Source organism: Cervus canadensis, chromosome 23, assembly GCF_019320065.1.
Source record: "Cervus canadensis isolate Bull #8, Minnesota chromosome 23, ASM1932006v1, whole genome shotgun sequence".
Lineage (NCBI taxonomy): Eukaryota > Metazoa > Chordata > Mammalia > Artiodactyla > Cervidae > Cervus > Cervus canadensis.
The window spans coordinates 40,758,309-40,775,115 of NC_057408.1; the positions used below are offsets into that span (position 1 = coordinate 40,758,309).

The 16,807-nt window shown below is 41.7% G+C and overlaps 1 protein-coding gene across 1 annotated transcript in view; it reads right to left on the bottom strand.

Annotated features, from left to right (window-relative positions):
* Positions 1-16,807, bottom strand: part of DSG2 (desmoglein 2) — a 54,022-nt gene that overhangs the window by 26,812 nt on the left and 10,403 nt on the right. The window contains exons 2-3 of the mRNA XM_043443820.1: positions 7,512-7,547; positions 4,699-4,833 (exon numbers count right to left, since the gene is read on the bottom strand). Of these exons, the coding sequence (XP_043299755.1) occupies positions 4,699-4,833; positions 7,512-7,547 (171 nt within the window). The remainder of the gene's footprint in view (positions 1-4,698; positions 4,834-7,511; positions 7,548-16,807) is intronic.

Below are 16,807 nucleotides of genomic sequence, written 5' to 3' on the forward strand. Positions count from 1 at the left end.
CCTACCTCTTAGGGTTGTTATGAAATTAAGATATCATTAGGGGGATACATCTTGGTGGGAGTGGATTTTAAATTTAGGTAAAGTAAAACCTGCAGACTCAAAATCACCTTTATAACTTTGATCATCAGGAAGGTATGAGTAAGGCATCCTTTCACAGGAGGGTTAAAAGAGTCAAGTGCTTCTCCTCCTTGAAATGCTCTTGCAGATCGGTGTTTCTAACCTGGGGGACTTCTGTAGTTAACACCTTCGTTCTCTAGAAAGAGCTCTATTTGTCTCTCTAACTTGTTTGTTTGCCATTTCTGTTATCTCTACCTCTTCATCGGTAAGTGTATCTCTGTCGCCCCCTACTGGATCCTCAATTTCTCTTTTCAGACATCACTGAAGCCATCACCCCACCTCTGCACCACCAGTTCTTCATCCTGGAATCTCAGAATGAGCTACACATGCTTCCCAAAGGATTTCCAACATGCTCTGGGGCTGAGGGTGCTGCTGAGAATGAGATGCGGCTCCAACCTCCTGCCACACCTGCTCTGCTCCTGGAGGAGTGGGGACCCTGGGGCAGTCCCGTGATCACTTCTCACTGAGCCTTTCTCTGTCTCTCCCTTTCTGTGTTTCTGTCTCTTCTTTTTTTTGCCAAGTACATGCATATACACACACAACCCATGTGAATGTGTATACACATACATCAGTATTTATAGAGAACATTCTAGATCTTTATGTGCTGACTATATATATTATATAATCTCACTTATGTTAAAAATAAAATCAAACTGTGTGTGGACCTAGCAGTTGGCTTGCATATACATATGTATGCACATAAGAGTATGTACGTGTATACATACTTATTTCAAAAGATATGGAAGATACGAAGCTGTTGACAGTATGACAGTATTACTTTTAGACAGAGAATCTATAAAGTTGGGGAAATACAACAGAATGTTTTGCTTTTTAGGTAAATTTTACTCTTAACAACTTTTATAATTAAAATGACTAAGAAGAATAGCTAATGCCTACTGAAGCCCAAAAAATCCAAGTATTTTAGGGAAACCTATTGAAAGAATGAGTGAATGACTCAGATATCTCATCAAACCAGCACTAACCAAACCAGAAAGCTTAACTGCTTGAATACAAACTATTATGTAAAGTCATGGGCTTCACTGGAGGCTGAAACTGTGAAGAATCTGCTTGCACTCCAGGAAACCCGGGTTTGATCTCTGAGTGGGGAAGATCCCCTGGAGAAGGGAATGACTACCCACTCCAGCATTCTTGCCTGGGAAATCCTATGGACAGAGGAGCCTGACAGACTATTGTCCTTGGGGTCACATAGAGTCGGACACGACTAAGTGACTTTCACTCACTTTATGTAAAGCCATAATCAAACGTTTAGATTTAAGAGGGCTTTTATCAAAATAATATATTGCTGGAAAAAGGAAAGTGTCTTCTGTTCCTGGCTGTTTTTTGTTAAAAGGAGCTTGTCGTGTGTGCTGTTTATAAGGTTGGAAAGATGAAGGTACCACTTGCCTGTGAACACTTATTCATTCACACAGATGTTCACTGAGCACCTCAGGATGTTGGCTCTGCTCGGGGCACAGGGGCTGCGTGAGCTGTGAGCCCTGAGGACCAAGCCCCTGCCCTCAGGGAGCTTACACTGTACTGAGGGAACCAGAGAACAAGCAAGCAACTTATGACGTAATGTCCTGGAGGTGAATGAGCTGAATGGAGTGAGGGGATCGAGATGGGGTGAGGCTGGGAAGGGAATTCTTGGCCAGAGGCTTTATACTTTGACATACTGCAAATACCTATGGGGAGGGGGTTCCAGGCAGAGGGAACAGCAAGTGCTAAGGACGGATGCTGAAGCTCTAACACTTTGGCCACCTGATGAGAAGAGCTGACTCACTGGAAAAGACCCTGATGCTGGGCAAGATTGAGGGCAGGAGAAGGGGAAGACAGAGGATGAGATGGTTGGATGGCATCACCGACTCAATGGACACAAGTTTGAGCAAACTCTGGGAGACAGCGAAGGACAGGGAAGCCTGCAGTGCTGCAGTCCATGGGGTTGCCAAGAGCCAGACACGACTGAGCAACTGAACAACAAGAGTGGGAGCCTGGCATGGGCTTTGGGCTTGTGTCAGCTTAGGGAGGTGGCAGAGTGTGGCATGAGGGCTGATAGGAGCTGGGGTCAGAGAGGAGGTCAAGGTCAACAAATCCTAAGAGAGCTCTTGTTGGCTGAGGTGAGGAGTGCATTTCTTCCACTGCAATGGGCAGCTGTTGAAAGGGCCTCATGAAGGGAATGAAAATTTCGGTTCAAAAGATCACTTTGGCTGCTTTCTGAAGAATGGACTGTGGTGGGGGAGAGGCAGGAAAGAGTGAAGTCAGAGGGACCATGTCAGGGTGCTTTTGGTAACACAGGTCAGAGCTGACACTCGGGAACGAGGAGGGTAGCAGTAGAGAGAAGTGGGCAGATTCGGAATCCACTTTTGGCATAGAACTGACAGTATCTGCTGCAGTTTTGAAAATACTGGACAAAATTATAGTACCATTTACTGAAATGGATAGAACTTGGGGAGAAGAGCTTTTGGAAAAATCAAGGGTTCAGACTTTGCACATGCTAAGTCTGAGATACAAATGAATGGAACTACCATACAATTTATAGGACATTTTGAGAGGTGAAAGGAGAGTTATTAATAATTAGGCCAGGACAATGGTTGTAAACCCAGACTGTTTCAGGCAAGATGTGTGGTCGTCCTACTGCAAGTTAGATATCAGTTCTTTTCATTTTGAAAACTATTTTCGTGGGTAAGGTGGCAGAATGTGTAACTCTGATATAAGAATTGTTTCAAGCTGAAAGTGATTGAGAAGCAGCAGATACCAGAAAAACTCTCTGCCCTCCCCCTATCTGCCTAAGACTGTTGTGGTTTAGTCACTAAGTCATGTCTGACTCTTGCGACCTCATAGATTGCAGCCCGCCAGGCTCCTCTTTCCATAGGATTTCCCAGGTAAGAATACTGGAGTGGGTTGCCATGCCATTCTCCAAGGGATCTTCCCAACTCATGGATCGAACTCGCGTCTCTTACATCTCCTGCATTGGCAGGTGGGTTCCTTACCACTGAGCCACCTGGGAAGCCCCACTTGCCTAAGAGCAGGACATAAGTTTGTAAAGGTGCCTTTTCTACCCCTCTCTATAGGAAGGACAAAAAGGTTAATCATTGGAGGGGAGTTTAGATTCCTATCAGCCTGGAGACAGGACCAGAAGAATCTACAAAACAAACCTGACTAACTAGCTTTTTCTATTGTTAGTTGCCCATCTATTTGCCTTCCCAGGTTGCTGCCCCTGGGGATTCAAGGTCTTTCTTGTCTGTCTTGTCATTTTTCTAAAAACTTATTGTCCTTCTACTAGGTAGCCTGCTGCTGCTGCTGCTGCTAAGTTGCTTCAGTCATGTCTGACTCTGTGCGACCCCACAGACGACAGCCCACCAAGGCTCCACTGTCCCTGGGATTCTCCAGGCAAGAACACTGGAGTGGGTTGCCATTTCCTTCTCCAATGCATGAAAGTGAAAAGTGAAAGTGAAATCGCTCAGTCGTGTCCAACTCTTTGCGACCCCAGGGACTGCAGCCTACCAGACTCCTCCGTCCATGGGATTTTCCAGGCAAGAGTACTAGAGTGGGTTGCCATTGCCTTCTCCAACTAAGTAGCTTATATAAACCCAAATCCTAACCAAACCTTTGATTTACTCATCTCTGGGTACTCCCACATTTTACATGTGGGATAGACAAGTTTTTAGGGGCTTCCCAGGTCACTCAATGGGTAAAGAATCTCCCTGTAATGTAGGAGACATAGGCGATGCGGTTCAATCTCTGGGTCTGGAAAATCCCCTGGAGAAGGGCATGGCAACCCACTCCAGTATTCTTGCCTGGAGACTCCCATGGACAGAGGAGCCTGGCAGGCTATAGTCCACTGGGCAGCAAAGAGTCAGACAGGACTGAAGTGACTGAGCACAGAGCACGTACAGACACGTTCCTAAGCTTGTTTTTCTCTTGTTAATTGTTTTTTGTCAGTCCAATTTACAGGGCTCCTGCCAGAGAACCTGTAGGTGCTAGGGAAAACAGATGATGGGATCTCCTTTTCAGCACTGTTAACACTCTGTTAAAAAAGGATTCAACTAGTGCCTGAGTCCACCCTTAGTTGAATTAAACAGTGCAAGTCACTCAGTTATGTCCAACTCTTTGAGACCCCATGGACTTCTCCATGGAATTCTCCAGGCCAGAATACTGGAGTGGGTAGCTGTTCCCTTCTCCAGGGGATCTTCCTAACCCAGGGATCGAACCCAGGTCTCCCTCATTGCAGGCAGATTCTTTACCATCTGAGCCACCAGGGAAGCCCAAGAATACTGGAGTGGGTAGCCTATCCCTTCTGCAGCAGATCTTCCCAACCCAGGAATTGAACCGGGGTCTCCTGCATTGCAAATGGATTCTTTACCAGCTGAGCTACCAGGGAGGCCCAGTTGAATCAAAGCCCTCTGTGAAATACTAATGCTGCATCTTCTAGAATAGGAAAGTGGATCTTCAAGGTGACATCTAGAATATTAAAAAGTTCAGTGAATAAATACATCATGTAACATTCTTAAAATTTTACAGGGAACATGGATGATCTCCAACCACATTTCGTGCATGTACTTCCTTTTCCTCTTCAGACAGTACCTTGGCGATCGGATTCTTCCTGGACAGGTCCTCTCCCTCCCGGAGGGCCACAGGGGCGGTGATCCAGGCGCGCTTCTGTCTCACTGGGTGAGTGTGTTTAAGAAGCAGCTTGCTTTCATTTCTTGAGTGTAAGGCCTAAAGCAATAAAATGTTGCCAAAAAATTAGTAAAACATTAGTATGGAATCATAAAATGTACTAAAAGTTGAAAGAGAGCTGTGCAAATTCTAAGGTATAAATTAGTTCACACTTTTTGACATGGCTTTAATATAGGCTTTGGATTTCCCAGGTGGTGTTAGTGGTAAAGAACCCACCTGCTAATGTAGGAGACATAAGAGAAACGGGTTCAATCCCTGGGTCAGGAACATCCCCTGGAGGAGGGCATGGCAACCCACTCCAGTATTCTTGCCTGGAGAATCCCATGGACAGAGGAGTCTGGTGGGCTATAGTCCATGCGGTTACAGAGTTGGACATGACGAGCGACTTGGCACTCACACACAGGTTTCATTTTCAAAGGGAAAATATATACACTGGGAACAAACACCATCTACCTGAAGAGCTTGTTTCCAAACCAGTAAAGCGGTTTTGTTTTGTTGTTTTTTTTTATCAGTAAGGAAAGAGCTCCCAGAGGGAAGACTTAAAAAGGCTAGAGTAATTTAGTGACCTTACAAATGGGCAAATTACAATTAACACAGCAAGTCAAGAAATGTTTCTAACTGAAAATGAAGTCTTATTTTTCTGTGGTGGCTTATAATTTAAAAATGAATTACTAATGCTTTAAGACAAAATCATCAGTAACCTGTTGATATCAACTTAACTACAACTAGTGAAAGTGTCAGTTAATGAATTTATTGTTTTAAGAATGAGGTTAAAGGATTAAATGGCCCATCTCTGGTTTATCAAAAACTAGGCAGAAAACTAATCTATAAGTTTTCAGTTGGGCTTTAATAGATGAATATATATTTTATCCAAGGAAAATTTTAATGCAGCTGACCTAGTATTTTAAGATCAGAGATGATTTTTATACTAGGTTTACCATTTTACTCATTTTATTGCTCTATATAACTTGTATTTTATTTCAAAATATTTACACTGGATATCACTAGGTCACTGATTTTTTTCCTTTGTTTTCAGTGGAAAAATTTTTCTATAACTAAAAAATTAATTATGTATCAAAACATTAAAATAATATTAAAGTTTATAATGCAAAAATGTAAAACATCCTCCCAGTTTTTCACTCATACTTTGGAATATGCACTGTTAACAGCTTTGATATTTTCTTATGATCATACAGCTGCACATGTAAAAAGGTCTCCTTTTTTTTTTCTCCCATAAAAATGGAATTATATTAGGATGGCCAAAAAGTTCATTCAGGTTTTTTTCTGAAACAGTTTATGGAAAACCCCAAACAAACTTCATGGCCAGTCCAATACTATACATCACATTCTGTCCCTTGATTTTTTATTCAGTACCTCATCATGGACATTCTTCCATGTACTGTGAGTTGTTTTACCATTCTCTCACTGGTGGATATTCAGATTGTCAAAAATGCAGCATAATCATCCCTGGGCAGAGGTCCCTGTGCATGTGGTTGAGTGGGGATGGCTGAGTCTGAGGTGACAGGATAGAGTTGTTGTTTAGTTGCTAAGTCATGTCTGACTCTTTGCAACCCCATAGACTGCAGCCCACCGCGTAGACTGTCGAGTTGGTGATGGACAGGGAAGCCCAGTGTGCTGCAGTCCATGGGGTCGCAAAGGGTCAGACATGACTGAGCGACTGACCTGACCGAGACTGTAGCCCACCAGGCTCCTCTGTCCATGGGATTTCTCAGGCACGAATACTGGAGTGGGTAGTCATTTCTTTCTCCAAGGATCTTCCTGACCCAGGGGTTAAACCCACATTTCCTTCTTGGTAGGCAAGAAATGATCCACCTGGGAATTTACCCGAAATCTACCTGAATCCACCTGAAATTTACAACTGATCCACCTGGGAAGCCCCAGGGATAGAGTAGGATAATCAAAAGCTAGCTCAGAAATCCCATTAGGAGACTGTTAATAGAGAGGGAACTTAAATAATCACTCAAGCAAGTAATGGAAAAATCCCGAAACAGTGTGGGCTTACTTAATTCATAAAGTTGAACAAGTCGCTTAGCATTGAAGCTAGATGGGTTTGCTTAACAACAAAACCAAGTTAACTTGCTTAACAACAAAACCATGTAACAGAAGCAAGAGACATGTCCCCAAATAAACAAAAAAACAATAGTGGAAAATAAGACCTGAAACCTGCCCAGTGACATCAACAAGTTAATGACCCCTAAGACATACTCTCTGCAAACACAAAAAACAATAATTTATGGGAAGGTGACATTTCAAAGTGAAAGACCCTCACTGTACTGAGACCTGATATAATTTTTCCAAAGTGCCATGAGGGATGCACCATATAGGGTCAATAACTCCACCACCCAACACACAGGAGTTAATGATGGAAGACTCAAAGAATGAAAGACAAGGTGATCTTTCCATCCCTTTTCTTCCTTTTATTTATAAAAATGTAACCCACTAAATATTCGGGGCAGCACAACACTTGACCACCTGCCTGGAAGCCTCACAATCATCCTATTCTGATAAATCTCCTACCTATCACTATGCCTCTCGCTGAATTCTTTCCTGTGCTGAGACATAAAGGACTGCAGCTCCTTGGCACCCCCTCAAAATGTCACCTAGCGGTTTCAGTGGGAGTGTGTGCTTTCAATCTGGTAAAGGCACAACTGTCTTCTATAAACTTCAAGATAGGAATAACCCCCTTTGTTTCTTACCTCAAAATGGAGTCCATTTCCAAAGTCAAAGCAGATCTAGAAAATAAAAATTATTTGTTAATACAACAGTCAACTCAGCTTAAATATTTTGCTAATGAATAATCTACCACCTAAGATATTATAGACATTAAAAAACGATGTGTGTTTAACCACAACTCTCCTCCTTTGCCAAAAGGAAACACATTTTAATTCTCCTGTTTGGTCCCCACCATGACCAGAGCCAGAGAGCAGAACCCAAATCCAGCTTCTTTTAGATGCCTACTGCCTCCCCCAGGAAACTCAAGAACACAGCTAACATCTGAAAAACAAAGACAAAAACTCTCATCTTGATCCTTCTCTCCTTACCTGGTGGTTTTCACCTGATGTTCTCGGGGACCCACGCAGCTTTCCTCAAGGTCTTTAGTGTGAGATGCGCCCCCCTAGCCCTGCCCCCTACTCACTCCCATCATCCCCTGTAGGTCACACATGACTGCCCATATTCAGACTTCATTCCTCACCATCCCCCCCCAGTCCCACTAGCTGTTTTCTTTGGTTCTCATCAAGAACTGTCACACTCGGGACTTCATTGCTATTCACAACTAAATACATCATCATTCACAATTAAATATAGTTACATTTACCCTCAATCTTCACAACAAACTCCCATCTTGCCTTCTGACACCTGCTGCATTCTTTACAGTCCATTAATCTCTTGGCTTCACTCTTTTCTTGGCTTAATATAAACCAGCACTTCTAGTAGGGCAGCTTCATGCAGCTTGTTGCTGTTCTTTAGTTAATAAGTTGGGTCTGACTCTTTTTCAACCGCATGGGCTGTAGCTCATCGGGCTCCTTTGTCCATGGGATTTCCCAGGCAAGAATACTGGAGTGTGTTGCCATTTCCTTCTCTAGGGTGTATTCCCCATCCAGGGATCGAACCCGTGTCTGCTGCATTGGCAGGCAAATTCTTTACCGCTGAGTCACCAGGGAAGCTGATTATTTTCAATTAATAATTCATTTGCCCGGTTGCCACAGGAGGCAAGAGGCTTAAGAACACTTCCGTCATTGCAGACAATTCTATTGGACAATGCTAGCACAAGACTGCAGCCATTCCAAAGTTGTTGTCTATGACTCAGGGATTCTCAGTCTCTTGATCTTCTAATATTCCGGTCTCACTTTTTCCCCAACTCTGGAAGCCTGACTATGATTCTCTTTGACCCTGTATTGGCAACATTGCTGGGGAGGGCCAGAGGGGCTGAACGGACCCATCACACATCCACGCTTCCTTCACAGTAGTGATGTTTGTCTCCAGGGTATGTTTACGTTTGTTCAGAAGAGTCCTGTTGTGCAGACATGCTGTCTGTGAGCATCTCTTTCATTCTCTAAAGTGTGCTCATTCAGACCATAAATTATACAATCCCCTTATCTTTGCTTCTTGTATTGCATCCCTCACACTGACCACATTCCTGAGCCCACTCACTCTTAGGAAATGACCCCACATTTTATTTGACGGATTGTATCTCCGATTCCCCTTTCCTTCCCTTCTTTCCCCAAGGAAGAGCCGTCCTAATGCCTTCTCAAGGTTAACCATCATCTGTGGGCTTTATTTGCAACTTTTCCATTTACTCTCCCACATTAACCTTGTCAAGAACCTTGTTCCTCCCACTAATCTTTTACCTGGATTTGCTACTTCATTTGCTAGTCAAACATGTTTATTTCCTTCCCAAATAGCGGCCAAATATATTTAGATCTTCACCATCTTAAAAATAATCAAAACTTTTCCTTGTTTCTGCTAACATTTAATCTACTGTTCCATATCCTGATTCCACTATAATTCCAAACTGAAATCTCTATTTATTGCCTTTACTTTCCCACCTGCTATTTATGTATTCTTTGTCATCTGTCTTAAATTTAGATTTTTCTGTCTTTCCTGCCTTTTTTCATGTGGCATCTCAGGTCACATGGATACATGAAGCCTTGATTGGTAAATCATGGAAAGCAGGGCTTTCCCTAAAATCCCTAAGTCTCTTTCGCTTATATCCTTTTGAAGCGTCTTGCAGGGTCTGTTCTACACGTCGATCTTTCATCTTCCTTTATTTCCTCTGCCTCGTAGTACGTGTTCTTGTTTCCACGATCTGGCAAAGAGATACCTAAGGATAGTGGCTGTTGAGCCTCTAGTATGAGTTTCCCTTGTGCAGATGAACAACCATGGCTAATTTTCTATTTTGTAGTCAGAATATTATCTCTTCCTCATCCACCAAAGTCGTGCTCCCCAAATTATGTACTTTCAAAGGTGGTATGATGTAACAAAAAAGGGAAAGCAATGCTGAATGGATTACTCCTCTCTGCATGTTTCTCTCCTGGGTATTTTCGAAGGCAAAGAATAGGGATGAGATTCAGGATTCCTCATTGTCACATCATCAGGGGACATTGTCAAATCATCGGGGGACATTCTTAAAATGTGATATATTTTTTGCCCAGTCTCCTAACCATTGTTTTTTCCGTACAAACTCTCCTGAGGAGTTGGCTGGGTAATATATTCACCACTTTTACTCTTCCTTAGAATGTTACTGGGCCTAGCAAAGGTGTGATATATGTAATTTTAAGTAAATGTTATTATGACCAAGTATCTATTCCAGGATATAAGTAAAGGGGGGCAATTTATAGTCTTCAATCAAATGTAAAGAGTTATAAAAGTATTTTCATTTTTTATTGGAGTGTACCTTTTCAAATGTTACTTGTTAAGAAATGTAGAAAACCACAAGACTATAAAGTGCTTCGTAAGTTTTAATCTGTATTTTGTTCACTGGGGTTCTTGTTAAAATGATGATTTCATTTCAGTATGCCTGAATTTAAGCTCTACCCTTGGCATTTCTAACCAGCTCTCAGATGACGCCTAATTGCAGGTTCTAAACCGCACTTTAAGTAGCAAAGTTGTATAAATGTGATATGCAACATCATTCATTCATTGAGGGATACAGACAACAAAGTTCACCTATTCATGATTATCTCAGTAGTTAACACAAGAAACTTTGTCACTCTTGATTGCTAATTATCTTGAAAGCAGAGAATCATTTCATGAATTTACTTATTTTTAACTGCTTAAAACGTTTAAATTGCAATTTACTCATCACTCTGTGAATGGAGAACTTTGGATACAGAAATTATAGGTATGGAGTAAGATGCACTATGACTGTATTTACAAAAGCAGAGTTAACAGGACAATGAACATCCGCATAACCAGCTTCAACAGCTGACTAGCACACACTTTGTTTTTTTCATTGCCCACTGCTTCTCAAGGGGTTTTACCCCATTTACATTTTACTGTTGTTACGTGCTTTTGCAGCATTTGAGTTTTGAGAATTTCTCTGAATTCTTTAATTGAAGTATTATCTGACATACAATATTGGTTTCCTCACACATTTCTTTTTAACTGAATTTTTAATTCAGGGGTATTTGTAGATTTACACAAATATTGTAAAGAGAGTGCCAAGTGCCTTTCCTCATTTCCGCCTAAAGTTAACATTTTAAATAACTGTGGTACATTTGTGAAAACTAAGAGCTCAAAATTGGTACAGTTAACTAAATTCCATACTTCATTCCTAAGAGCTCAAAATTGATACAGTTAACTAAATTCCATACTTCATTCAGATTTCAGTATTTCCTCCATTAATGCCCCATGTCGCATGAAGTTGCCATGCTTCCTTAATCTACTCTAGTCTGTGACCATTTATCCGACTTTCCTTGTTTATGACCTTGAGAGCTTTGAGGACTACTGGCCAATTATCCTGCAGAGTATCTTCTTACTTGGATGTATCTGTTATTCTTCTGACATTTAGAGCTGGGCGGTGTGTTTTTGTAAAGAATACCAGAGTGGTGGTGAAGTGCCCTTTTCATCACAGCATATCAGCAGTACACGATACCCACGCGACAGGATCTGTTAAAGCAGCCTTTGTAGGTTTCTCCTCTATAAAGCTGCTACTTTCCCTTCACCTGCTGTATTCTTTGAAGTGAGTCATTAAGTCAAGCTCACCTCAGAGTGGAGATGCTGAATGGGCATATGCCGGGAGGAGAGAGGTTAAGCTCTGCTTCAGAGGAGTGGGGCATCCATGCTTATTGTTTGGAGTTCTTTTGTGAGAAAGATTTGTCTCTTCTTCTCTCATTTACTAATTCAATCATTTTTATCAGTTTGGACTCATACATATTGATTTTACTCTGTGGGTTATAGTCCAATACTATTTTATTTACTTTGTTGTTCAAATAGTTCCAGCTGTGGCCACTGGAAGATCTTGACGGTTAAATTCTATGTCCCTCTGACACATCCCCATGCTTTGGTTTTTGAACTTTCTTATTGTCTAGCATTACCAGATATTCCAGACCCATCTTGTATTTTCTCTGTCCCAGCTTTAGAATGAACCATTTTCATCAAGAAGCCTTGATTTCTGATACTGAATGGTATTCAGAAGCCAAGATCTGGGTGTGTAGGTGTAGTACCTTACAATATTGTTTCTAGTCTCCTCGCCACTTTTTAGGAGAGGGAATAAAGATAGGGCTTTTCTTCTGAACTTTGTTATTACTAGAGGCTGTTTTAATTATTTGGAGTAGCAAAAGGTTCATCTAAACCTAATTACCTCCCAAAGGCCCCACCTTCAAATGCTATCACATTGGAAGTTAGGGCTTCCTATGTGAATTCAGGTGAGGACACAAACATTCTGTTCACAACAACGTGTAAGAGAATTCAGCCAATGAGATATCAAGGAGCTTCCGGGAAGAAGATTCTTCCCTCTGATAAGAAGAAAAGCAAATGCATAGCCTCTCTTTGTACCGGCTTCTGCAGACTGCTGAGCAAGGATGTGACATGCGGAATGGCGAGGGCCACCTGTGACCATGAGCAGAAAGCTTATAAGATGGCAGAGAAGCCAAACTGAAAGCAAAACCATCTTTGAGTTATAGGACTGCTCAAATACGGAACCAGCCCCCTATTTCTGGGCCATTTCTTATGAGATAGTAAGTATTCTTTTTATTTAATCTTTTAGTTGGCTTTTGGTACTTATATCTGAAAGCAGCCTAATAACATCTATTTTGCAGAGTTATTACACAAATTTTGCAACAACTGGCACATAGCAGGCACTCAGTGAACAGAATTATGATGCTATTTCCTCATTTCTAAGACTTGAATGAATTTTCCTCACCTTAAAATTTCAGAAATTTGGATTTACCCAGGCCTTTAATTTTCCAAGCTCCCACCATATGCTAAGTTAGAGTGTTTCTGTCCTCTTGGATTCTTACATGTTGGGGAGATGGACACAAACAGGGAGTGATAAGGAAAATTCAAGCAGGTTCAGGATGGTAGAGAGGGATTTAGGGCTTCAGGGAGGCTCTCAGAGGTTGTATCTTTAGAGAGACTGGAATGGGATGAGAGAGCAAGTCAGACAGAGCCTCCTGCAAAAGGAACAGCCAGGCCAGGAGTGTGAGAGAGAGCAGCGTGGTCAAGGAGGCGCTGCTGGGGCAGGGAGTCAGTGGAAACGGTGTCGCGGTGCTGGTTATATTTCTTGATCTGGCTGCTGTTTACAAGGTAGACTCAACTTGTGAAAATCCAGTAATTCAGTATGCTTCCTTAAAAACTCAGCGAAATAGATTCTGAAGCCCCTGGGGGCTCTGAAGGTAAAGAATCAGCCTGCAAAGCAGGAGACCCGGGGTTTGATCCCTGGGTGGGGAAGATTCCCTGGAGAAGGAAATTGCAATCCATTCCAGTATTCTTGCCTGAAGAACGCCATGGACAGAGGAGGCTGGTGGGCTACAGTCCATGGGGTCATGAAGAGTCAGACACGGCCAAACGACTAACACGTAAAACTGAGGGTTTCTTGGAATCAACCTTAGTTCTGCTGTCGGCATTTTAGAGCATCGACTGCAGGAGCCTATTTTCACAGACACTTAATAAAAATCTGACAGACTGAAACATTTGCTCCACATTCATGGTACAAAACCCCCAAGGGACGTTTTGTCAACTGTGGAACTCTTTATGTGACTAAGGAGATAGCTGAGATCTTAACGACTCCTTCCTAAAGGAGATGGTTTGGATGTTTCCTTAGGGCTGTGTACCTCACAGACCACACTCTTAGTTCGAACAGTATTCTCAGCTGGGGGAGATTTTGTGCACACACACTCCCCAAACCCGCCCCCACCTCCCTGGGGTCACCTGGGATATTGGGTAAAGTCTGGAGATATTTTTATCGAAGCGGAGTTCCGTGTTGGGGGTGGTGGGGTGGGGAGTAGAGGAAGTGAGTGCTGCTGACAGCTATTGGGAAGAGACCAGGGAAGCTGCTCAACATCCTGGATGCACAGGACGGTCCCTCCGCCAACACGGCATTCTCTGGCTCTAAATGGCAGAGCGCCAAGGCTGAGAAACCCTAACTTAGACCACGTGTTTCTAATTCGAAGTTACCGCGATAACTAGGGTCAAGAAGGTCATATAAGTTCTGGAGGACCATGAATTGATGTAAATTTCCAAACTGGTGCAGACAATATAAATGGAGTAACTGATACACGCTGTCTTCTGTCCCGCATTTCTACTCCTTCCCACTTCTCTTTGAATAGTTTCAGTTCTGTAAGTTTGAGTGATGGCCTGTGGGGACGGTATGAAAGGATTTCAAGCATTAAAAGGAAGTCTGGACAAAGCGAACCTTATGATTTCTCTCAACTATGAAATCTGTAACTTTTTCTCACAAGGAACTTGGTGATTGAAAAATGTCATATATGACATGCCTTCAGCCTTTAAGACTTAAGAAGAAAAGTAAGCTTCTCGTTTCTGTAGCCAAAGAAGTAGTGTTTTTAGATGAACCAGACAAATCCTTCAAAAGATTCCAAAATTTACTGGTTTAGAAAAATTAAAAAAAAAAAATTCTATCGTTAGAAGAACCTATGAATCTTGTAAAAACTGGCCTTCTTGGTAACTGGAAATAATTTTTTTTTTTTTTTGTGGCAAAGGAATGAGGGAAGGTCAGTTTTACAATCAATCAATGACTCTTTGTTCCCGAGGTCGGCAGCTTTAGAAAAGACTTCCTTTTCTGAAGTCACCTTGATAAGTTTAACAAACAGGAGGACAAACTTGTTCAGGAGGACAAGTTTAACAAACAGAGCGCTGGAGACTTACAAGTCACTGGATGACAACTGCTCCTTGCTAATAGGCTATCAGCCTTAGGCAGATGATTTTCAAGCTTTCTGTTGTGAGTCTTTGAGTCCACTGTTAAATGACCCCTTAACTTTAATACCTCAGACTAACCGATAACTTATTGCAGATGAGATGTGGAGGAGTACAAAGAAGTTTAAAATATTGTTTTAACTTTGAGGCATTATAATGGCTTATTATTTCCATTCAGCCAGAAAGAACTGTAGCCTGCTTTAGTAGGGTGGTCAATGGATGATGTTTGGGGACCCAAATAGAGGTGACCTAACATGTCTGCTGCTGCTCTTCCATCTCATGCCCACCATCCGACAGTCACAGAAACACCTGTTACTTCCCTTTCTTATCCACCCTTCCAACCAGACCGAACGAGTGTTTTATAAATTCTGTTTCCTTTCATTGAACAGAAGGCAGAATCAGAAACTGCCCTTAGGGTCCCTGGCTTACACCCAACCCGTTCTTAAAGAGTGTTCAGCTTTGGCTAAAATAATTTAAGGGAAATAAAATGAGATAAATAAAGGCCACGCCTGACATTTGTTTGTTTCCTCTGATCAGTTCAGTTCACTCGCTCAGTTGTGTCCGACTCTTTGAGACCCTATGGACTGCAGCATGCCAGGCTTCTCTGTCCATCACCAACTCCCGGAGCTTGCTTAAACTCATGTCCATTGAGTCGGTGATGCCATCCAACCATCTCATCCTCTGTTGTCCCCTTCTCCTCCCACGTTCAATCTTTCCCAGCATTAGGGTCTTTTCCAATGAGTCAGTTCTTTGTATCAGGTGGCCAAAGTATTGGAGCTTTAACTTCTGCATCAGTCCTTGCAATGAATATTTAGGACCAAGTTCCTTTAGGATTAACTGGTTTGATCTCCTTGAGAGTTCAAGAGTCTTCTCCAACATCACAGTTCAAAAGCATCAATTCTTTGGCACTCAGCTTTGTTTATGGTCCAACTCTCACATCCATCCATACATGACTACTGGAAAACAAAACCTTTGACTAGACGGAACTTTGTTGGCAAAGTAATGTCTCTGCTTTTAATATGCTGTCTAGGTTTGTCTGATCTAGGTTCCTCTGATCACACATCCTAGATTTTCTAATTGTAACTCTGAATATTTATTGAAAGGACTGATGCTGAAGCTCCCATACTTTGGCCACCCGATACAAAGAGCCGATCATTGGAAAAGACCGTGATACTGGGAGAGATTGAGGGCAAGAGGAGAAGCAGGCAACAGAAGATGAAGTGGTTAGACAGCATCACTGATTCAATGGACATGAATCTGAGCAAACTTCAGGAGACAGTAAAGGACAGGGGAGCCTGGCATGTTGCAGTCCATGGAGTCACAACGAGTTGGACAAGACTTAGCAACTGAACAACAACAGACAGAACTGGTCCTCTGTAGACTCCACAGAAGGTCTGATAAGCCTGATGTTAGGTTTATGTTAGAATTTCATCTATCATACTATTTTCCTCTTGGTATTTTCTTTTTTTTCCCTGAAGGAGGCGAGATGTCTAAAATTTCTTATTTTCTGGCTAAACATCTTACCTTATTTAGACATTCCCAACTTAAAGATCCAACTTAAAAATAACTCATATGTAAGTACAATTCTTAAGGCAGCTTCACTCAATAGCTAGTTTAAACATATGTTTGTTTTCATGGATGCTGTTTAAAAAAACTCAGCAACCAAGAAAAGCAATATTTTGACCTTTAATTTTTAGTTCTGAATTTGAATTTTCTAAACTCTATGATCGATCATAATCTTTTGCCCACTCTTTAGATGTTTGGGTTAATCTTAATGTAACAAATATGATTTGGAGTGAGTTGTATTGAACTTAGCTTTAAAGGGGAAGATATTTTCCTTGGAAACATTTATGACACCAAGAATGTTAAAAAACAGAATTAACAATGCTTGTGCTACACTTGAGTTGTTAGATCATGTTGTGAACCATCATTTCAAGAGAAGTTGTGTCATCTTGGACAGCTCCTATTTTTAACTTGGCATAGACAAAATGAAGACCCAAAAAAGCCATTATTTTATTTAGTGTCAATTTCCTTGGCCCCTAAAACATCTTTAAAAAAATTAGAGTTACTAACAAATATCTAAATATGCTTTTTAATATTTAACTTTCTTTTCCATTCC